The sequence below is a fragment of the Oratosquilla oratoria genome, chromosome 6, assembly GCF_046742065.1.
Source record: "Oratosquilla oratoria isolate Oo_2021 chromosome 6, ASM4674206v1, whole genome shotgun sequence".
NCBI classification, from domain to species: Eukaryota; Metazoa; Arthropoda; class Malacostraca; order Stomatopoda; family Squillidae; genus Oratosquilla; species Oratosquilla oratoria.
In genome coordinates, this window is record NC_134782.1 from 51,614,920 (window position 1) to 51,639,454 (window position 24,535).

A 24,535-nucleotide genomic window follows, 5' to 3' on the forward strand; every position below is an offset into this window, starting at 1 on the left:
TATTGTTTTTGATCCAGGGCAGTGGGCGAGATGCAGGGATGACCTATCATCCAGGAGGAGCCAAGAAAAGAGGGAGGGAGAGGTAGTGAATGGGAGTTGAGTATGTGGGGATGAAATGGGTGGGAGTGGATTTATGCCTTTGGCTTTGGCTACCTCCCTTGTAAGGGGAAAAAAGCCACTGGTATATGTATGTACATGCATACATATCACAAGACGAAAATGTAGTAGCACATTTAGTAAAATGTTTTAAATAACCCACTGTTGGAGAAACAAAGCAATATAAATAGATGAACTGTATTTGAAAGCAAGCCTAGTTATTTACAAAGATATGGTGAAGGGAGAAGTGTCAGTGTGAACAGAATGTAACCGTCTTTGTATCTCCATTTTATCTAATTTTTTTTTCTTTTTGATAAAAAATGGAAAGCAAAGAAACTCTGAGAGACAAAGAACCAACAAAAAGATGCTTGGAAAAAAAGCAGAATAGAGACTCCACTTGGTGTCATTCGGAAGATGACGTGTCTCAAACACCAAGGGAGTACCAAAGGTTTGAAAGAGGTATTTTTTCGGGGTTTGAAAAGGAAGGAAATATTATGTATAGAGGGATAGAAATGGATAGAGGGCCCAGGTATAGAAATATAATGAGAAACAGAGATATTAATGACATGTTGGATGAATTAATAGAGCTCAAAAGTGAGTATAAATAATGTACAAAGAAGTAGCTCTGCTAAGGAAAACCAATGAGGAGAATAATAGGGAGATAGATGACTTAAAAATGGAATTAAATTAAAGGGAGAAAATAAAAGGTTGAAAAGTGAAGATAGAAGATAGGATGGAGGCATTAAAAAGGGAGATAAAAGATCAAATGAAGGCAGTGACTGAAAAGGTGGAAGAAAAAATCAAAGAAAATGACTTACAGGAAATAAAGAAACAGTGGAGAGTTGAACAGGAATGTCAAAAAGTATCCTTTAAAGAAATAGTGGAGCAACAGGTCAAGGAGAATGTCAAGGAAATGGTGATCCAAGTGATTAAAGAGAAAGGCAACTTAGGGACACAGTGGATAAAAAAGGTGCATTGTAATCTATGGCATTAAAGAGAAGCATGATGTTCCTAGATATCAGAGGGAAAAGGAGAAAGAGATTGCTAAGGAAATTCTGAAAGAATTACAAGCATAAGAACAGGGCTTAGATAGGGAAATTGAGGAGTCTTATAGAATAGGTAGATACTATAAAGAAAACAATACAGGCCACTGAAAGTAAACCTTAGATCACAAACAATTGCAGAGGAAGTACTATCCAGAACAACGAAATTAGCAAATAGTGAACAATACAAAAATATATGGATAAAAAAAGAAAGAAATTGAAAAGAACTTAGAAACGAAGTGAATAATAAATATATATATATATATATATATATATATATATTTTTTTTTTTAGAGTGGTGGACCTGAAGCTGAGAAAATGGTATATAAGGAAAAAGGAAACAAAGCACGCAGAAAAAGACGAGGAGAAAGGAAATTAAAAATAGCTTATACCAATATAGATGGAATAACTTCAGGAATGAATGAATTAAATTATTATCTGGCCTTAGAAAAACCAGACATAATGGGAATAGTGGAAACTAAATTAAAGTGTACTCTACCACCCAACACTGTGGGACAAGGTTTATACAATTGTTGGACGAAGAATAGAAAGGATAAACAGGGTGGCAGAGTATTAATTTTGACTAATGAAGATTTAAATGTAACAAAAATAACTGAAGGAGAAAATGTAGAATCAATTATGATACAAGTTGAAAGCAAATATATGAAGAGTAGAAAATTTGTAGTGGTGTATGTGCCCCCTAAAACACAGTCCTGGACAAAGTGATCATTCCAAAATATTAGAAGATACAAAATACAAATTAACTAATATACTGAAGGACAGAGGAAATATAGTAATTATGGGTGACTTTAATTCAAAAGAAATATGTTGGGAGGAAATGAAAGTGAAGGGTGGAGAGGAACTCTGGGGCAACATCCTGCTTGACATGACCATCAAATACACAATGACTCAGTGGATAAGGGAAAATATCAGATACAGAGGTAGTGAAGAACCATCAAGGCTGGATTTAATACTTACGACAGAGCCTGAAATTGTCGACAAAATTTATTACAAAATTCCGATAGGAGTGACCATGTACTAATAGAATTTGAGTTGAAAGAGCAAATGGATTATAGTAGAAATGAAAAACATACAATAGGAAGACTAATGTACAACAAAATTTTTGAGAAACTCAAAAAATTCTTTCACCACACGAACTGGAAAAATTCCAAAATAAAGAAAAAGGGATGGAAGAGAAATGGAATATATTAAAAGAAATCTGTAATGAGGGAGTGAATAAGTACATACCACAACAAAAAAAGGAAAGAATATACATAAAAATCTGGCACAACAAAAAATGTAGCAAGGCTATGGATATAAGAGACAAAGCTTGGAAGAAATGGAAAAAAGACAAGAAAACAAGCAAATTGCTAATATATATCAAACTAAGAAATGATTATGTAAAAATATGCAGAGATGAAAAGAGAAACTATGAAAAAAAAAATAATAATAATAATAATAGAAGAATGCAAGGAAGGACTCAAACTATTTTCCAGGTATGTAAAATAAAAACTGAAGAATAAAAAACAAATAGAAATGCTGCACCTGGGTAAATATAAATATACAGAGGAACTGGAAATGGCTGAAATTATGAACAACCACTTCAAATCAGTATTCGCATTAGAAAACTCACCTAACTATGAGAAAATAGAGAGATATCCCCCTCAATGAAAGAAATAATTGTAACAAGGAAATCAGCGACCAAATCAAAACCCTTGATGTCAGAAAATCACATGGTCCAGACGGAATTGCAATTTGGATACTGAAAGAATGCATGGAGGAATTAACAGATAAAATATACAACATAATTAAATTCTCACTTCAAGAAGGAAAGGTGCCACAGGACTGGAAGAATGCAAAATTGTACCGATTTATAAGGGAGGAAACACGAAAGATCCATTAAATTACAGACTGGTCTCCCTGACAGGCACAGTAGCAAAAATTTTTGAAAAGGTCATAAAAAATAGATGGGTTAAACATTCAAAAGAAAAATCTATACTGAATCCAAATCAATTTGGATTCAGACAAGGAACATCATGTACAACAAACTTGATCTGCTTCTACTTGAGATTAATAGATATAATACAAGAGAGAGATGGTTGGGCAGACTGTGCATTTCTGGACCTACAAAAGGCATTTGATAAGGTACCACACAAGAAACTAATAAGGAAAATAGAGTCAATAGGTGGTATCAGAGGAAAATTATTGGAATGGATGAAAGACATCCTGACTGAGAGGAAAATGAGAATAGTAATTAGAGATAAATTCTCAAATTGGGAAGAAATGATAAGTGGTGTCCCGTAGGGATCGGTACTGGCCCCAATTGTGTTTGCCATATACATAAATGACATGGATGAAGGAGTAGTGTTATATAAATTTCTTTGCAGATGATGCAAAAATACTAAAGAAAGTAAGAATGGAGGATTACAACTCATTACAACAAGACTTGGACAAGATCTGGAAATGGACTCAAAAGTGGGAAGTGAAATTCAATATCAAGAAATGTAGTATAATGGAAATTGGAAAAAGTAAAAACAGAATATCGAGAGATTATAAAATTGATGAAGAGGTAAAAAAAGTAAACTCGGAAAAAGACCTTGGAGTGATGATCAGCAAAGACATGACACCGGACAAACATATTAATAAAATAGTCGGAGAAACCTACAATTTATTGAGGTCAATAAAAATGGCATTTGTCTATTTGGATAAGGGAATGATAAAAAAAATTGAACTACACTAATAAGACCAAAACTTGAGTACGCAGCAATAATATGGACACCCAGTACCAAAAAGAATATAAAAAAATTAGAAAAAATGCAAAGAAAAACAACAAAATTGGCACAAACTCTTTCCAAAATGACATATGAACATAGACTGTCCAAATTAGAATTACCAACTCTGGAACAAAGAAGGGAAAGAGGAGCTCTACTATCAATTGAATTATGAAAGGAATGGAAATCTTAAATAAGAAAGATTTATTGAAATGGGACAATGGAAAAACAAGAGGACACGAAAAGGAACTCAAAAGATAATTACAGAAGAGATCTGGAGAAAGAAAGAAAAAAAAAAGTTTCCCACACAGAGTGATAGATACCTGGAACAAGTTAGACAAAGAAACAGTGTGTGCAAACACTATTCAAGATTTTAAGAAAAAAAAAACTTGATGCTGGAAGATACAAGATGGTCAATGTGTTTGAGATGAGGTGTCTGAGAAGTATGATGGGGGTTACTAGGCTGGATAGAGTGAGAAATGAGGAGGTGAGGAGGAGAACAGGGGTGGAAAGGGAGTTGGGAGATAGGGTTGATGAAAGAATATTAGGATGGTATGGACACATGGAAAGAATGAGTGAAGAAAGGCTAGTAAAAGAGGTATGGAAGGCAGATGTGGAGGGAGTGAACATGAGGGGACGTCCTAGGATGAGGTTGTTGTTGTTGTCGTTCCCTAGACTGTCTGTCCGAGCAGTCCCGTCTCCTCAAGGAAGGCCACAGCCGAAACTGGGTTTTCCCACAAATCCTTTATAGAGTGTATGTTGTGTTGTTTGCGTGCATGATTGTGTATAATGCAGTCTTCCATTATGTGTTGTATGGTATGGGGTGAAGTGTTACATCCTGGGCAGCTGTTCACAACACGGTCGTCCAGCCTCTTCTGGTAGCTTAGAAGTGCTGGGTGGTGACCGCATCGCAGTCTGGCCAAGTGGACTCTGTCCTTACGTGGGAGAGAGGATTCAGAAGGGTGGATATCAGGGGGTCTGGCATGCAGCAGTGTGTTGTCTTTCAGTGTGTTAATGGAGCGGTGAGTGATATGATTATGAATATGTTTCCGGAGGCTGGTATTTGGTGGTTGTGGAGGAAGAGAAGAGAGTATCTGTGTGTAATAAAGGTCTTTGGGTATAGTTTTAATGTTTCTTGGTGTGTGTGGGTGTTCTGCTATGTAGTGTAGCGGGTGTGATGTGTTTGTGGTGGCTGCAGCAAGTGTTTGTGTGCCTCTCATGTCGAGGTGGTCCTTGACTTTGAGGAGCTGCAACGTCTACGTCGTGGGACCACCCCCCAACCCCAAGAGTTGGGGGCCAATCAGCAGCAACTACCCCTGGCCATCAGCTCTACGCAGATGGCACCGATCCCTAGGATGAGGTGGATGGATGGGGTGAAGGGGGCTTTGGGGAAGTGGGGAATGTCTGTTGAGGAAGGACGGGAGAGGACAGAAGACAGGGGTGAATGGAGAATGGTTGTATATGGATGATGTTGTGATGCATGAGGTGGAATGGGTGGGGGGATGGAGAGTGAGGTAGTATGTGAGAGCAAATTTTGACGCAGCCCGAAGGGATTTCTCCCCGTCTTCTCCTTTATGCACGGGGGGACGGAGAGGGGGGGGGGTCGCCGATTTAATGAAGCGGCCTTGCTGTGGATGTGCTGTGTCTTGCGACACTGCTTCTGACCCAGGGCAGTGGACAAGGTGCAGGGATGACCCATCATCCAGGAGGTCCCAAGATGAGAGGGAGGGTGGAGGGGTGTGGAGTGTGTTCAGGGATGGAATGGGTGGGGGATGATTTTATGCCTTTTCCTTTTTGGCTACCTCCCTTGTAAGGGGGAAAAAGCCTTGGTATATGTAAATGTACAACAAAACTGATTTTGTAAAACTAAGAAAAAATTTCCAAAACACAAAATGGGATAAATTCTCTAAAGAGGAAACAAAGATGGAACAAAGAAAAGTACAAGGAAGAAATTAACAAATTTGTACCAAAAAAGAAACAAAAAGATATTTCTATAAAGTGTTGGTATAATAAAGGTATAGTGAGGCTAGAGACAGGAGAAACAAAGCCTGGAAAAAAAAAAAAAAAAAAAAAAAAAAAAGGCAAACATATAAAACTTAGGAATGAATACGTGAACATATGCAGGAAAGAAAAAAAACTATGAAAAAGATATTAGAGACAAATGTAAGGATCAACCTAAACTCTTTCACAGATATATAAATGAAAAACTAAAGGATAAACATGAAATAGTGAAATTGCATGAAGGAGATAGACTATATAGATGACACAGAGATGGCAGAAGTTATGATCAGACATTTCAGGTCTGTTTTTACAATTGAGAGCTCACAATTTATGGAAGATGGACAACAAGAAAGATCACCCATAATGAAAGAAATAAAGGTAACACAAAAAGAAATAAGAGACCAAATAAAAAACCTAGATGTCAGGAAATCACATGGACCAGATGGAATTGCAAACTGGATATTGAAAGTGTACAGATGAACTGACAGATACACTACACAAGATAACAGACTTCTCACTACAAGATTGGAAAGATGCAAACATAGTACCAATATATAAAGGAGGAAATAGGGAAGATCCTACAATCTTCAGACCGATATCCCTTACAAGCACAGTAGCAAAAATATGCAAAAAAAAGTCATCAGAAACAAATGGACCAAACACTTGCAAGAAAATAAAATAGTAAACCCTAAACAATTTAGCTTTAGAAGTGGAAGACTGTGCACCACACACCTAACCTGCTTTTACTCGAGATTAATTGAGATAATACAAGAAAGAGATGGCTGGGCATACTGTGCCTTCTTGGATTTGCAGAAAGCCTTCGACAAAGTACCACATAAAAAATGAATAAGAAAAATTGAAATAATAGGAGGAATACAAGGTAAGCTGCTGGAATGGATGAAGGATTTCTTAACTGGGAGAAAAATGAGAGTGGTACTTAGAGACAAAAATTCGAACTGGGAAGATATGAAAAGTGGGGTCCCACAAGGCTCTGTATTGGCTCCTTTAAGGGGGCTGTCGCGTTGAATAATAATAATAATAAAAAAAAAAAAAAAAAAAAAAAAAAAATCCCTGTCATCTAGTGGCCTTTGGCAAGCCAGTCCTGAAATATTTCAGCGAAATACCAAAAAATAAAGGAGTTATGGCTATTTTTCTGACCACCCCCAACTTCCCAGTACACCTTTGCTGCACATATGTTCGACTAAGTTATTTCATCGCAATAAAAATGGCACAAATGCGATGTATTTTGTTATTCACTAATATAGACTAGCTGGAAACTTGTCCTACACGTGGGGATAGCACTTCGCACTCGTGAGTAAACTGAGAGAATTATTGTGAGTAGGCGGAGAAAGCGAATTGTCGCTCCTTGGAGAACTTTTATTTACTTTTATTTGAAGCTATAATCATTTCAAGAATGCCTAAACATTCGAAGAAGAAACGTGCGTTTCATGAAAGCTAAGAAACTGAATCAAATTATTGAGAAAGAGTGTACTTCTGCCTCGGTTATTACTGGAGATGACTCATAGCAGTGCTGCTGCACGCGCCCGGGCTTGGCTACGCTGACTGCGCATTATCGCACTTCTCTACCTCTCCATATCCTCTTTTCTCAAATGACATCACCGCAAACATCGAGCATGTGTGACATACCATCACGTGCCTCTTCAAATGAAATGCTCCGAGTGCTTTTCGTCACAAGAGCGACTGTCATTGATCATAACTTTGGAAGAACACATAATCTTCTTTCTCACTTGGTTGGAGTCAATCCCATCATTACAAAAGCACTTGAGGAACAAGACAAAGACACAGAACGGAAAGGGACACCAAAGACCAGAAAGAGGAAGAGAAAACTATCATTCAGCTCCGATTTCCAGCCGGGAGCTTTCTAGTAAGTGAACCTGGCAACAATTAGGGAGGTGGTGCCTCCTGAAACCCTCGCCTTCTGAGCTGCTAATACCTCGTAAAAGGGGGGACCAGGTACCAGCTACACTTGATAATAACATGTGAATGACATAGAATGCATGAAGATTGTCGCAGAGAGAAAGAAAGAAAGAAAAAAAAAATCTAAATGAAATATATAAAAAATGCAGGGAAATGTATTTTGAACTTCAAAGCTCAATATCTCAAAACTACCCTTTTCTCTACATTTTTTCTATCTCCTCCGTAACTACTTGGCCGATTTTAATGGGGTTTGGATCATTTGAAAGCTGAATAAATTTGCAAACTTTTTATTTTGGGGTTTTTCATTTTTTGTGATAGAAGTCGAAATATTGTATTAAAAAATCTTTCTCCTAAACTAAGAGGAATTTCCAAAAATTGTACAATAATTTTTTAGATATTGCTGTAGAGCATTTGTGGTATTTTTTCAGCATGCTTAGTCAATGGATAAATGAGGAGATAGAAAGTTTGTAACTGGTCAAAAAACTGTTTTTTATTAATAACTTCATTGTTTTTTAACCAAATGATATGAAAATTGGTGGTGAACATTTCAGTGTATGTATATATAACATATTAAAAATTCGCGAAATTCCGATTATAATTGACGAAGTTCGTTTTCGAGCATGACGGCCCCCTTAATGTTTGCCATACATATAAATGATATGGATGAGGGAGTAAATTGTTACATGAACTTCTTTGCTGATGATGCCAAATTACCAAAGAAAGTAAGAACAAAGGAGATTGCAGATCGCTGCAAGAAGACCTAAACAAAATATGGGAATGGAGTCAGAGGTGTGAGATGAGCTTCAACATTAAAAAATGTAGCATAATGGAATTTGGAAAAAGCAAAAAACAGAGTATCAAGTCAATATTAAATTGGAAACAAAGAAGTCAAAAAAGTCGATTCAGAAAGGGACCTGGGAGTAATCATCTCAAGTGACTTGACACCTAATAAACATGTCAATAAACTATTTGGAGAGACTTATAACTTGTTAAGATCAATGAAAGTGGCCTTTGACTACATGGATGAGGAGATGGTAAAAAAATAGTTGTTACACTGATAAGACCTAAACTAGAATATGCTGCAACACTGTGGGCACCTAGCACAAAGAACACAAGAAAATTAGAAACAAATCCCAAGGGCAGTGACAAAAATTGCACCTACACTATCAAATTTGACATATGAACAAAGATTGGAGATATTACATCTGTCAACACTGGAACAGAGAAGATGAAGAGGTGATTTGTTGATCATTTACAGAATTATGAAAGGGTTGGATATTTTCAACAGAGACGACCTATTAATGTGGGACAAAAGAGAAACAAGAGGACACAAAAAGAAACTAAAGAAAGACAGCTACAGAAGAGACCTGTAACAAACTAAATGGAGAAACAGTAAATGCCAGAACTATACACAATTTTGAGAATAAACTGGATGTGAAGAGATACGAAAACGGGTCACTACTAGCATAGCTCTCTTCCCGTAAAATACAACTAGGTAAATACACACACACACAAGCAAGAAAAACAAAATGACATGAAAAGAAACTCAAAAAGGATAGTTATAGTATAGATCTGAAAAAGAAGTTCCCCACACAGTGTGGTATATGCCTGGAACAAATTGATTGAGACAACAGTGTGTGCAAAAACTATTCAAGAATTTAAGAACAAACTAGATGCTGAAAGACACAAAGATGGATCATTACAAGCATAGCTCTCTTCCCACACACACAAAAGAATATAAGAAAATTAGAAAGAATACAAAGAGCAACAACAAAGATGGCCCCAACACTTTCAAACCTGACATATGAACAAAGGCTGGCCAGACTGGAATTGCTGACCCTGGAACAAAGAATTATGAAAGGAAAAGAATGCCTTGATAGAGAGGACTTATTAAAGTGGGACAGAGGAAAAACAAGAGGACATGCAATGAAACTCAAAAAGGATGACTACAGAAGAGACCTGAAAAAGAACAGCTTCCCACACAGTGATACATATATGGAATAAATCAATTGAAAAAATAGTGTGTGCATACACAATAGAAGATGGACAACAATAAAGACCCCCTAAAATGAAAGAAATAAAGGTAACAGAAAGAAATAAGATACCAAATAAAAAACCTAGATGTTAGAAAATTGCATGGACTGGATGGAATTGCAAATTGGATGCTGATAGAGTGTATAGATGAACTGACGGACAAATTATACAAGATCATAGACTTTTCACTCAAAGAAGGAAAGGTACTGGAAGATTGGAAAGATGCAAACATAGTATTAATATATAAAGGAGGAAACAAAGAAGACCTACAAACTTCAGACCAGTATCCCTTACAAGCACAGTAGCAAAAATATGCAAGAAAGTTATCTGAAACAAATGGACCAAACACTTGGAAGAAAATAAAATATCAAACCCTAACCAATTTGGCTTTAGAAGTGGAAGATTGTGTACCACATACTTAATATGCTTTTACTTGAGATTAATTGAGATAATACAAGAAAAAGATGGCTGGGCAGATTGTGCCTTCTTGAACTTGCAGAAGGCTTTTGATAAAGTACCACATAAAAAGTTGATAAGAAAGATTGAAATAACAGGAGGAATACAAGGTAAGCTACTGGAGTGGATGAAGGATTTCTTAAGTGGGAGAAAAAATGAGTGGTACTTAGAGACAAAAATTCGAACTGGGGAGATGTGATAAGTGGTGTTCCGCAAGGCTCTGTATTGGCTCCTCTAATGTTTGTCACATATACAAATGATATGGATGAGGGAGTGAAGTGTTAAAACTTCTTTGCTGATGATACCAAATTACTCAAGAGAGTAAGCACAGAAGAAGATTGCAGAATGCTACAAGAAGACCAGGACAAAATATGGGAATGGAGTCAGAGGTGTGAAATGAACTTTAACATTAAGAAATGTAGTATAATGGAATTTGGAAAAAGCAAAAATAGAATATAGGGTCAATATAAAATTGGTAACAAGGAAGTCAAAAAGTCAATTCAGAAAGGGACCTGGGAGTGATTATCTCAAGTGAATTGACACCTGATAAACATGTCAATAAATTAGTTGGAGAGACTTTTAACTTATTAAGATCAATGAAAGTGGCCTTCGACTACATGGATGAAGAAATGGTAACGAAAATAGTGGTTGCATTAATAAGACCTAAACTATAGTATGCTGCAACACTGTGTGCACCTAGGAAAAAAACAAAAACAAAGAGCAGCAACAAAAATGGCACCTACACTATCAAATTTGACATACGAACAAAGATTGGAGAAATTACATCAATCAACACTGGAACAGAGAAGAGAAAGAGGTGATTTGTTGACCATTTACAGAATTAGGAAAGGGATGGAAATTCTTGATAGAAACGACTTGTTCAAATGGGACAGAAGAGAAACAAGAGGACATGAAAAGAAGCTAAAGAAGGACAGTTACAGAAGAGATTTAAAAAAGAATAGCTTCCCACATAGAGTGATTGTTGATGTATGGAACAAACTAAACAGAAAAACAGTGAGTGCCAAAACTATACAAGATTTTAACCCCTTCCATACGGTGCCGCACACATAGGCGTCATGGGGAGCGAGTGTATTCGCGAGGCTGCCATATCGGCGTCTTGATTATATTTATTGTAGTCGCCCCTCCATAATGACATTCTTTCTAATTCTTTTGTAATCGCATTTTCTATGGTTATCAAAATTCACGGGTGAAGAGAGAACGATCGATATAAGCGGTGACTATATTTTATGATGCGAGTATTATTACGACACGTCGTACGGCTGGCATTGGCTGCTGCCACCGAGATCTAAGACCATGACGCCTACGTGTGCGGCACCGTATGGAAGGGGTTAAGAATAAACTGGATGCGGAGAGATACAAAAACGGGTCACTACGAGCATAGCTTTTGTCCCATAAAATACAACTAGGTATAACTAGGTAAACACATAACACACATACACGGTCATATATGAGCTCTGAGCTCTCTTCCAGGAAGGAAACAGCTGTCTAACACATGATCCAAGACCATGGTGAAACATGGAGTGAGACTTAAAAAGGACAATTATAGAAGAGACCTGAAAAAGAACAGCTTTCCCCACAGTGGTGGGTGTATGGAACAAATTAGATGAAAAAACAGTGTGTGCAAAGCAAACTGGATATGGAGAGATACAAAGACTGGACACCATGAGCTTACCTCCCCTTCCTGTAGGATACAACTAGGTAAACAAACAAACACAAACACACACAGTATAACTGAATTTGGGAAAAGCAAGAATAGAATATCAGGACAGTATAAAATCGACAGAAAAGAAGTAAAGAAAGTAAATTCTGAACAGGACCTAGGAGTAATTATCACCAAAGACATGTTGCCAGATAAACATATAAATAAAATAGTCAGAGAAACATACAATTTGTTGAGATCAATAAAGGTGGCCTTTAAATACCTGGACAAGGAAATGATTAAGAAAATATTACAAACACTGATAAGGCCAAAACTGGAATATGCAGCACTGATATGGTCACCCAGTACAAAAAAGAATATAAGAAAATTAGAAAGAATACAAAGAGCAATGACAAAGATGACCCAAACACTTTCAAACCTAACATATGAACAAAGAACGCCTTGATAGAGAGGACTTATTAAAGTGGGACAGAGGAAAAACAAGAGGACATGCAATGAAACTCAAAAAGGATAACTACAGATGAGACCTGAAAAAGAACAGCTTCCCACACAGTTATAGATATATGGAACAAATTGGATGAAAAAATAGTGTGTGCAAACACAATAGAAGAATTTAAGAACAAACTTGATCTTGCGAGATACAAAACTGGGTCACCACGAGCATAGCTCCCCTTCCCGTATAATACAACTAGGTAAACAAACAAACACAGACACTGTTCCAGTGTTGATAGATGTAATTTCTCCAATCTTCGTTCATATGTCAATTTTGACAGTGTAGGTGCCATTTTTGTCGCTGCTTTTTTAAGAATTCAAAAAGCAGTGACAAAAATGGCACCTACACGATCAAATTTGACATACGAAGAAAGATTGAAGAAATTACATCTATCAACACTGGAACAGAGAAGAGAAAGAGGTGATTTGTTGACCATTTACAGAATTAGGAAAGGGATGGAAATTCTTGATAGAGATGACATATTAAAATGGGACAGAAAAGAAACAAGAGGACACAAAAAGAACCTAAAGGACGGAGAAGAGATTTGAAAAAGAATAGCTTCCCACATAGAATGATTGATGTCTGGAACAAACTAAATGGAGAAACAGTGAGAGCCAAAACTATAAAATACTTTAAGAATAAACTGGATGCGGAGAGATACGAAAACGGGTCACTATGAGCATAGCTCTCGTCCCGTAAAATACAACTAGGTAAATAACACACACACACACAAAAAATCTTTACTTGGAACTTTGAAAATTACAAAAGGGAATAGGGTGAAAAAGGGAAAGGTGTGAGAAGAGGAAAAGGATGTGTAGGGCAAAGTGAGGGAGAACAAGATTAGAAGAGAAAAGGATGAAGGTGAAAGTTGTGTGAAGAAAAGGACAGGATGGGGAAAGGGGAAAAAGAGAGGAAAAACTATTATGGGAGTGAGAGGATATAAGGGGGGATAGGATGCATGGGAATCAGACTGAAAGAAAGTAAATTGGGGAGAGGGATGAGACTGAAATAGGGAAGACTAGAGGGGAATAGAAAAATGGAGGAGAGGGGGAGATGGGGTTAAGGGGAAGACTAGGGAAAAGGAAAAATGGGAGAAAATGAAAGACTGGGAAAAGGGGAAAATTCAATAAAGTAAAGACTGGGAAAGTGAAGACAACAGGGTGAAAGGTAGGGAAGATGGAATGAATGAAAAGTGAGGGAGATTTGCTGGAGGAAAGAAGGTGAATAGGAGGGAAGGGGGGGTAGGAGATTAACTGGCAAAGACAGTGTGTGCAAGAGAAAAATGGGTGAACAGGAAGAGAGGGAAGTGAATGGGTGGAGAGAAGGGGTGAATGGAAGTAGAATGGATACAGAGTGGGTGAACAGGAAGAGAGTGAAGTGGAAAGGGTGAATGGAAGGAGAGTGGGTATTGAGTGGATGTACAGGAAGAGAGTGAAGTGAATAGGTGGAGAGAAGGGGTAAATGGAAGGAGAGTGGGTATGAAGGGGAGAGAAAGGATGAACAGGAGAGAAGGCAATAATAGAAGAAGAGGTGAACAGGAAGAGAGAGGTTGTGAATGGGAGAAGACAGTGGGGAGTCAAAAGAGAGGCAAGTGTTAATGGAAAGAATGAGGGGGTGAATGGGAAAAGAGAACAGATAAATGAGAAGGGGGAGAGGAAGAAATGGAGGAGAGAGGGGAGGAGATGGAGGAGAAGAGATAAGGGGAGTAAAGGGGAGACAGGAAGAGGAGAGAATGAGGATAAAGGGAGGAGAGGGGAAGAAAGAGGAGGGACTGGAGATAAAGAGAGGAAACAGGAAAAGGGAATAGGGGTAAAGGAAGGACATGGGAAAGGAGGAACAAAGTGGGGTAAAGGCAAAACATACAGAGAATGACAAGTGAGGGAGAATGGGATCCATGCGAGGAAAACTGAAGCAGAGAAATGGAACAAGAGCAAAGGGATGAGGGATTAAAGGAAAATGGGGTAAATGAATGAGAGGAGAGAAAAAGAGGAAGAAAGTGAAAGGGAAAGGGAAACTAGGGATGGGATAACTGGGGAAAGGGAAGAGAAGGAAGAGGGAGATCATGGAAAAGGGGGAGGGGGAGAAGATCAATGAATCAATTTGTTCTCCCAGATCTCTCTTTCAGGACAACTACAGCAACACTCATCAGATTGGCCCATAAGTCATACAAGGAAGAAATATTGTTGTTGTCTGGGTATAACTAGGGTAGGGCAATGTAAGATGTGTCTTTGGGAAGGAAAACTATTGTGATAAATAGGTCTGGGTATGAAAACAAAGTAAAGACCACACATAAGTGATTTTGCCCATGTTACTGTATGAAGCAAAGAATTGGAATCAGAAGGAGGCAGAAGTATGGTTCTCCTACTAATTCAAATGTATATACCTAGTTGTATTATACAGGACAGGGAGCTATGTTTGTAGTGGCCTGTCTTTGTATCTCACAACATTTAGTTTGTTCTTAAATTCCTATATGGTGTTTGCACACACTATTGTTTTGTCCAATTTTTTCCAGACATCCACCACTCTGTGTGGATTTTTTTTTTTTCAGATCTCTTCTATAACTATCCTTTTTGAATTTCTTTTCAAGTCCCCTTGTTTTTCTTTTATCCTACTTTAACAAGTCTTCTCTGTCAAGGACTTCCATGCCTTTCATGATTCTGCAAATGGCCAATAGATTGCTTCTTTCTCTTCTTTGTTCCAAGCTGGTTGTTCCAGTTTAGACAATGTTTGTATGTCAATTTTGAAAGCATTGGGGCCATCTTTGTCGTTACTCTTTGGTGACTTAGTATTTTTTTTACCATTACTTCATCCAAGTAATTAAAAGCCACCTTTCTTGATCTTAGTAAATTGTAGGTTCCTCCAACTATTTTGTTTATATGCTTGTCTGGGGACATGTCTTTGGTGATAATTACTCCTAGGTCCTTTTCGGAACTTTCTTTACTTCCTTTGTACCAATTTTATATTGTCCTGATATTTTTTTTTTTTTTTTTTTTTTTTTTAACTTTTTCAAAATTTCATTATACAACATTTCTTAATGTTAAAGTTTACTTCCCACTTTTGGTTCTATTCTAAAACTTTGTCAAGGTGTCTCTGTAGCAATTCACAGTCTTTTTAAGTACCGTATTTTTCGGTGTATGACCCGCGGCTTTTTGCCTCAGAAAGGGGCCAAATTTCGGGGGTGCGGGTGATATTAAGGTGCGGGTCATCTGTGGATTCTGGTTAGAAATTGCCCTCTTATGCAGTCAAAAAAAAAAAAAAAAAAAAAAAAAATGAACGATTAGTTTAGCTGGGTGCCCTCTCGGATCGGGGATTTGCGGGTGGACCGACCGGATTCGTCGTATGAAAGTTGATTAATTAAAGTCATAATACAGCGCGTACGATCGAGACAAACGACAAAGAGAAGGTAGGATTTGTCTTACCCGCTTTACATGCTCTTGTTATTAATAAAGGCATTATCACAAATAAAACAGGCTTAACTAAACAGCATGAACACAATACAAGTGACCGGTACCAACACCAACATCGTGTGTCGCGATCAAACAAAAACAAGCGGGCGGCCATTTTCACAATTACAAATTACAAACTGTACCTGATTCCTTAATGCTAAATTTGTGCATTACATGTGGGTCGTTCAAGCATGGAAGAAAATTAAAGAATCGACTATTCAGAACGGTTTCCGTAAATCAGAAATGTGCCATCCTGCAATGTTCGATGCATGCTACGACTCGGAAAAGGAATCGGACGAATCCGAAATCGAAATGGAAACGGATGAGGTTACTGCATCAGAATTGGCCGATTTATATCACAACCTCTTCCATGACGATACAGAGGATGAGGAATTCGATGGCTTCGTGAGCGATGATACGCCTTCATAAACATTGACTGTCGTCTGTGATCACTTTTTTTTTTCTTTTCTAATAACGATGTGCTCCATTGACTGTTCATAACAGTTCAGTAATGTGCTCTATTATTGTTCTATTCTATTGAAAACTAACCATTGGAAATTGTTTGGTTTAAAAATTAATTACCAGTGTTTGTATGGCATTTATAAACCAATTGATTAATTACCGGTAAACAATCAAACAGGGTTTTATGGCATTATTTACACAAATTTATTAAGGTTCTTTGTAATATATATAAGTGCATTAGAGTATATTGAAATGTAATTTGTTGGTTATTCTTCATCTTCATCACAATCAGAAATAAATAGGACTGGAGGAATACTAGTATCATGATCATGAATCGCAATGCCGCGTCTTCGACCCATCCCAAAGGCATCGTAAGATCAGTTGCACACTTTCGAGATCACCCCTCTTTCATCGAAGCTACCACTACATCTAGTGGCAGCTTCAGAAACCAAATTGTGATGAATCCTGAAAAGCAAGATATCACCAAGAAACCTGCTAATATTGGAAAACATATATATCTTTTTTTATTTTATAAATCACATAAGCATTGATGAAACAGAAAATTTAGAAAAAGCCTCAACTTTTAAATTACTTTGATCACCACTTCAACGGCCGGCTGTAACAACAACCGCCGTGAGCTGTGCCTGTGGCCACCCATGCATGGGTGGCCACGCACGCCGCGCACGCCATATGACTGCGGGTCATACAGCGGTGCGGGTCTTGTGTGGATTTTCACTAAGGTGTAAGGGGGTGCGGGCTATAGTCCGAAAAATACGGTACTTTCTTTGCTTCATCTGCAAAGTAGTCCATATATGATTCTACACCTTCATCCATGTCATTTATATATATATATATATATATATATATTATATATATATATATATATATCAAACATTATCGGTGTCAATACTGAACTCTGTGGGACTCCACTTATAATTTTTCCCCCCAGTCGAGTTTATATCTCTGAGCACCACTCTCATTTATCTGCCATGCAAGAAATCTTCCATCTATTTCAGTAATTTTCCTTGTACACCTGTTGTTTCAAGTTTTCTAAATAGTTTTTTGTGTGGTACTTAATCAAATGCCTTTTGTAAGTCCAGGAAAGCACAGTCTGCTCATCTGTCCCTTTCTTGCATTATAACAACCTTGATTAGAAACAAATCACATTTGTGGCACATGATCTCTGTCTAAAACTGAATTGTTTTGGATTTAGTATATTCTCTTCCAGATGTTTAGTCCATCTACCTTTGATGGCCTTTTCACAGATTTTTGCTATTGCACTTGTAAGGGAGACTGGTTTATAGGTTGTTGGGTCGTCCTTGTCTCCCCCTTTATATGTTGGCACGATATTGGCATTTTTCCAGTTTTGCGGTACCTTTCCTTCTTTAAGTGAGCAACCTAATATCTTGTATATTTTGTCCATTAGTTCATCTATAAATTCTTTTAGTATCCAGTTTGGAATTCTGTCCCAGCCATGTGATTGAGACGAAGTGTCCCAGAAATATGGTGGCTGGATAGAGTGAGAAATAAGGATGTGTGAGGAAAGTGGGGTAGAGTGGGAACTAGGAAATAGAATTGATGAAAGATTATTGGTAAGGCTTGGGTACATGGAAAGAATAAGTGAGGAAAGCTTAGCAAAAAGAGTGTGGAAATCAGAAGGGAGTGAACCTAAGGGGGGAAGACTGAAAGTGAGATGGCTGAATGTGGTAAACAGGGCTCTGAGCAAACAGGGGAATGTCTATTGAACAGGGAAGAAAGAAGGCTGGGGATAGGTGTGAGTGAAAAATTATTATATAAGGACATTAATTTGAAGCAGCCCAAAGGTATTTTTCCTCATCTCTATTTTTTGCATGAGGAGTCAACAAGGGAGGGTCACTATGTAAATGAAGCAGCTGGCCCTGCTGTGGATGTGTTGTGTCTTGTTGCATTACCCTCATAATGTGGCAATGTGGACAGGAGACTGGCATGACCCTTCATCCACAATGAGCTAAGAGGAGAGGGAAACAAATGGGTGATGGATGGGACTAGAGTGGGTGGGGGTGGGTGCATGCCTTGGCTGGGTATCTCCTTTATATGGGGGAAAGAGGCTCTCAGTATATAGACAGGAGTGTAGTGCTGGGTTACAAAGATGGATAATGGAAAGTGAGCTGGCCAAGAGGTTTGATCCAAGAATGCTGGGTCAGTTTGGTCACATGGAAAGAATGAGAGAAGAAAGACCTGCAAAATGTGTGAAAAAAGTAGATGAAGGGAATATGACCGAGAATGAGATGGAGGAATAGGGTGATGGGTATTTGATGTAAGAGGATTCTCTGTATAGAAAAGGAAAGGGCAAGATTGTTTTTGTGTTATTTCCCTTTTTTGTGATTTCTTTATTAGTTTTTGAAATGGATCTCTTCTTCTGCAAAATGTTGTCTGCTTGCTAGCTGTTTTTTTCTTTATGAGTGTGGCTTTCCCTGGTGTACAGTCAGGGTTATATTATTTTTCAGCAGTCTTTGTGAAAATGTTTATTGCTGGCTTTCTGTGTGGTCATTTTGATCTCTCAATCAATTCACTGGCCCAGGTCTCTCTTGTAGGAGATGCAAACCTCCCAGGTAATCCACAACAGCCACTGGAACAGCCAATAAGTCATTCATAGAAGATATTGTGTAGTTGTCTGGGTAAGGCTAGAGAGAGAAGGGCAATACAAAATGAGGCATTTGGTATCTTTTGCAAGATAATTGCACCTTGGGCTGTTTGCATCTGTGGCTAGGCCTATTTTGTGTTGTTATCTTAATACTAGATAGTGGCTTGAATACAGATGTGCTAATGTGTTTCTTGCTTGTTGTGTGGGTCTCTCTTTAGGGCTGACACCTGGGGAGTTTGGTGGAATCAGGTGTTTGATGGACAATGTTTTGTGATCTGAGTTATGTATTTTTTAATTCATGTGTTGTATGGTGATAGGCTGTTGTAGATGTCTGAGTAGTATGTAGTTGGTTGGTAAAGCTTGTGTTACATAATGGATAGGATGTGTGGAACTGAGGATTTGCACAGAACTATATGCCTCATTTCCATGTGTTGTTCAAAGGATTTTTTTTAACTGCATCCTGTTATTATTATTGCTTTGTGCAGTTTGCAGGATGAAAGTATTATGAGAAAAATATTTGAGGATGCATGCAAAGAGAAGGTTGTATGGTCTTTGTACTAATGGCCATGTATGGAAACAAGGCTTGGAATTTATGGGAGGAAAAGAGTAAGAGTCTGAATGTGGGTACACCAGCTTAGGCTATTGGACCCTGCTGTGGATATGAAGTGTCTTACTGCATTGCTTCTAATCAGGACGGTAGGATGGGGATCCACAATGAGCTAAGATTCAAGGGAAAAAATGAGTATTGGTTGGGTGTGGGATGGGAAGGGGTGGGTGCATGCCTTGACTGGCTACCTCCCTTTCAGTACATAGATAAAAATATGATGATTGATTACACCTTTATTTTAGCATATAATTGTTCTATCTATCCAAAAGGCTTCCTTCCCCTCACAAAGGAGGGAGCCAGCCAAGACATGCACACACCCTCCACCCATCCTGCACCTACTCATTTCCCTTTTGAAATATCTCTTGGTTCCCTATGGACAAAGTGCCATACCCCAACCTGATGCCCACTGACTGGGTCAGAAGCAATGCAGCAAGTCGCACCACATCCATAGCAGGACCCAACAACCAAAGCCAGTTAACCCCCACTGCTCCATTTACATGGTCACCCTTCCTCCTCATTCCTAATAAAGAAATAGAGTAGACAAAGAGAAACACCTTCAAGCACCATCAGGCTTCCACTCATAACCATTCTCCTGCCTTCTCCTTGCCCTGTCCAACACATATGATTCTACTTGGTCAAAGAGTTGCCATTTAACCATATCTTCCAAACACTTCCAGTGTACTAAAGGTTTATTAGAAAAAAGCCTGCCAAAATGCTTTATACAGGACAAAGGTCCAATCACAAGGTTGATAACCACAATCACCTGAAATGCTGTGAAAATTTAGTTACAGTTTGTTACACTCTATCATAAGACAAGAGGGGGAGAGAGGGAGACAGAGAGAGAGAGAGAGAGAGAGAGAGAGAGAGAGAGAGAGAGGAAGGGGGAGGGAGAGGGAGGGAGAGTGAGAGAGAGGGGGAGGGAGGGAGGGGGAGAGAGAGACAGAGGGAGAGGAAGTGAATGTGAGACACACAGAGAGGGGGAGGGAGGGAGAGAGGGGAAGCAAGAGAGAGAAGGGGGAGAGAATGAGAGTGGAAGAGTGAGAGATAGAGGGTGAGATTGGGTGAGAGAGGGTGAAAGAAAGGGAAAGGGGTAAAAGAGGGAGGGAGACAGGGCATGAGAGAGAGAGAGAGAGAGAGAGAGAGAGAGAGAGAGAGAGAGAGAGAGAGGGGGAGGGGGAGAGAGAGAGAGAGAGAGGGGGAGAGAGAGAGAGGGAGAGAGAGAGGGGGAGAGAGAGGGGGAGAGAGAGGGGGAGGGAGAGAGAGAGAGAGAGAGAGAGAGAGAGAGAGAGAGAGAGAGAGAGGGAGGGGGAGAGAGAGAGGGAGGGGGAGAGAGGGAAGAGAGAGAGAGATAGAGGGGGAGAGAGGGAGGGCAAGAGTGTGAGACAGAGAGAGAGAGAGGTTGAGGGAGTAAGAGATAGAAAAAGAGAAAATAGGGAGGGAGGGGGAGAGGGGAATAGAGAGAGGTGAGAGAATGGGAGAGTGAGGGATAGAGGGTGAAAAAGAGGGTGAGAAAGGGTGAGAGAATAAGAGAAAAACGGGGAAAAAAAGGGGGAGAAAAAGAGGGAGAGGGGGAGAGGAAGAATGAGAGCGAGAGCGAGTGCAAGAGCATGAGAGGGAAAGTGTGAGGGAGAAAGGGAGGGAGATGGGGAGAGAGAGGGTGAGGGGGAGAGAGGGGGTGAGTGTGAGAGGGAAGTAGATGGAGAGATTGGGGAAAGTGGTAAAGAGAGGTAAATCTGGGGAAATAGAGGGAGGAAAGGAGGAGAGGTGTAGGGGGAGAGAGGGAGAGAGAGACGAAGAGAGCATGATAGATACTGAGAGGGAGGTAGAGGGAAGGAAGGAGGAAGAGAGAGAGAGTAATGGAAGCTAAAATCTAAGCACAAACTTACCAAGGACGAGAGACTCTGTTGACTGGTCTACTTCCCGACATGGTGATCTAGCCCGCAGCACGGCTCCTGCCAGGCCAAAAGTACAGATTAGACATGAGCATCACACAGCAACATGCACAACCTAAGATGGCTTGTCACAACAAAAATGTACAAGGATGGGTGTTCAAAAAAGAGGAAGAAAATACTTAAAATATAAGAAAAAAGAAAAGCTACTGCTAATACAAAACCTCTGCTAGTTAACAGGACCTCTTGGTTATGTATTACCAGTATAGCACATCAGACACCCACATCATCTTCAGGGATACCAAAATGATGAACAAGGCACATCATTTTCTATGTGACAAACAAAGCCCCATTCTAACCAAAGATGAATCATGGTTTTAATAAACCATATACCAAACACTTCCATGCATACATACCCCTCGCTTTTCCCCATTAAAAGAAGGGGAGGGGAACATCAAAACACACACCCACATATGTACACAAGTGTACCACCATTTAACATTCCATCCTACCAGCACCTTGGGTGAAAGGCAATGAAGTGAGATCTCTTCCACAGCAGGGCCCTACAACTAGAACTGGTTTAATGCTACCACTTGATTGTATGAGAACCCTCCCTCCCTCCACATTCACTCAGGGCAGATAAGAAGACAAACATTCCTTTGGACTGCATCACCCCTTTATTGATTTACAAGCTCCCCCCCCCCCCCCCATTCACCCCTATCTTTTGCACTCTTGGGACCAATGATGGGTACCTACTTGTGCTGGTCCTGTAAGATAGATGGTGGAGTTGCCCATTTTCAAAGCCAGTCCATCCCCACACCTCCATTATGAGGTGCAACCTTTGGAGCTGATACTCAAGTCTCCAGACTGGGCCCAAGATCTCCGAGTCTGCATTTTTTACAGATCAAATGCATGACTGCTTCCCTCATCCAAAGAAACAGTCTCACACCAATACAACAGTCTAAAGTTTCTGTGGGAGACCCAAAGGACCACTACCAGTATCTGTGAGGCTGCAGGTTTTCCACTCAATGAAACTCGAGGCAAAATTGCTATTACTTACTCTTTTTGATTCTTCCAAATTCCATTATACTACACTTAATATTGATTTCTATCTCCCACTTCCTACTCCATTCCCATACTTTATTGAGATCACTTGCCAGCAACTCATAATCTTCTTCAGTGTTCACTTCTTTAAACCGTTTTGCATCATCTGCAAAGAAGCTCATATAACTTTCAATTTCTTTATCCATATAATTTATATCAAACATCATTGGAGCCAGAACTGTTCCTTGTGGGACTCCACTAATCACTTCATCCCAATTAGAATGTTTGTCTCTTATCACCACTCTCATTTTTCTTTCATGCAAGAAGTCTTCCATCCACTTCAGCAGTTTGCCTTGTATTCCTCCTGCAGTTTCTCATTTATTTAGCAATTTCTTGTGTGGCACCTTATCAAAAGCTTTTTTCAGGTCTAGAAATGCACAATCAGCCCATCCATCTCTTTCTTGTATTATATCTATTAGCCTTCAACAGAAATACATCAAATTTGTAATACATGATCTTCCTTGTCTAAATCCACATTGCCTTGGATTTAGTACTTTTTTTTCTAAATGCCTCACCAATCTAATTTTGATAATTCTTTCACAAATTTTAGCTACCATACTTGTCAGAGAGACCAGTCTATAGTTAGTATGGTCTTCCTTGTTTCCCCCTTTATATATTGGTACTATGTTTGCTCTTTTCCAATTTTCTGGAACTTTTCCTTCTTTCAATGAACTGCTTATCAGACTATGTATTTTGTCTGTTAGTTCATTCCTGCATTCTCTCAAAATCCAGTTTGCCATTTCATCTGGTCCATGCAATTTTCTAACAATGAGATTACTCAAGTGATTCATTATTTCTTTCCTTGTTACTTCTATCTCATTGGGGGGACTTTCTCCCATTCGACATCTTTAAATTGTATGTTCTCCCAGGTAAACCGATATAAAATGCTTGTTCATAATTTCTGCTATTTCTATTTCCTCTGTGTATTCAATTCCTTGTTGTAGATTCACTTATTCTTGCTTGTTTTTCAGTTTGTAGTTTACAAATCTATAAAATAGTTTTGGTTGATCTTTGCATTTTCCTATGACATCCTTTTCATATTTTCTCTTTTCTTCTCTGTACACTTGTACATATTCAATTCTACTAGTATTTATTTTCCATTTTTCAGGTCTTTTGTCTTTCTTCCATTTTATCCAAGCTTTATCCCTTTTGTCTTTTAACTCACTACATCTTTTGTTGTACCAACATTTTATATATCCTTTCTCTTGTTTACAGTCTTGGAACACTTTTCCACTCCTTTATGCCAAACTTTTTCCATTTCATTCTCTCCTACTGTTATTTCCTCCTTGCGTATCCTTTCCCAATCTGCTTTTTGAAAAACTTCTCTTCTTTTATCTTTTTTTTTTCCATACATTAATCTTCTCTTTCTATATTGTTAATTTTTTCCCATGTATTTTTTCTCATTTAGTTCCAGTTCAATTAATATGTGGTCACTTTTACTTATTGGTGTCTTATATTCAATCTTGTCCACTATATCAGGTTCTCTTATATCCATTACATCATTGTATGTTCTATAATCATATCAAGTAGTACATTTCCCCATAGGTTGTCTCCCCCTTTCACTGTTATCTCTTCCCAGCAGATTTTTGTACAGTTAAAGTCACCCATTATAACTATTCTTCCATTATCTTATCTAGTGTTATCCTTGTGTCTTCTAACATATTTTTGTGTACCACAAACTTCCTGTTCTTCTTGTCCTTGTCCTCTATTTCCATCATAATCATCTCCACTCTATTCTTTCCATGTAACATTCCTCACATTTATATCCTTCTTTGTCAGGAACATAACTCCACCCCCTTGTTTTACTTCTCTGTTTCTAATCCAATAATTATATGTGCCATGTCCTACACTGTTGGGTGATAATGGACCTTTCAATTTTGTCTCTACAATT

At 38.7% G+C, this 24,535-nt stretch overlaps 1 protein-coding gene across 11 annotated transcripts in view; it reads right to left on the reverse strand.

Moving 5' to 3' along the window:
* hfp (Poly(U)-binding-splicing factor hfp) overlaps positions 1–24,535 on the reverse strand; it is a 119,160-nt gene that overhangs the window by 63,653 nt on the left and 30,972 nt on the right. For 7 of the 11 annotated variants that reach the window (XM_076186951.1, XM_076186958.1, XM_076186957.1 and 4 more), the window contains one exon: positions 21,538–21,603. The exons of the other annotated variants lie outside the window; for them this stretch is intronic. In XM_076186951.1, coding sequence (XP_076043066.1) covers positions 21,538–21,603 — 66 coding nt within the window. The remainder of the gene's footprint in view (positions 1–21,537; positions 21,604–24,535) is intronic. 11 annotated transcript variants of the gene reach the window in all.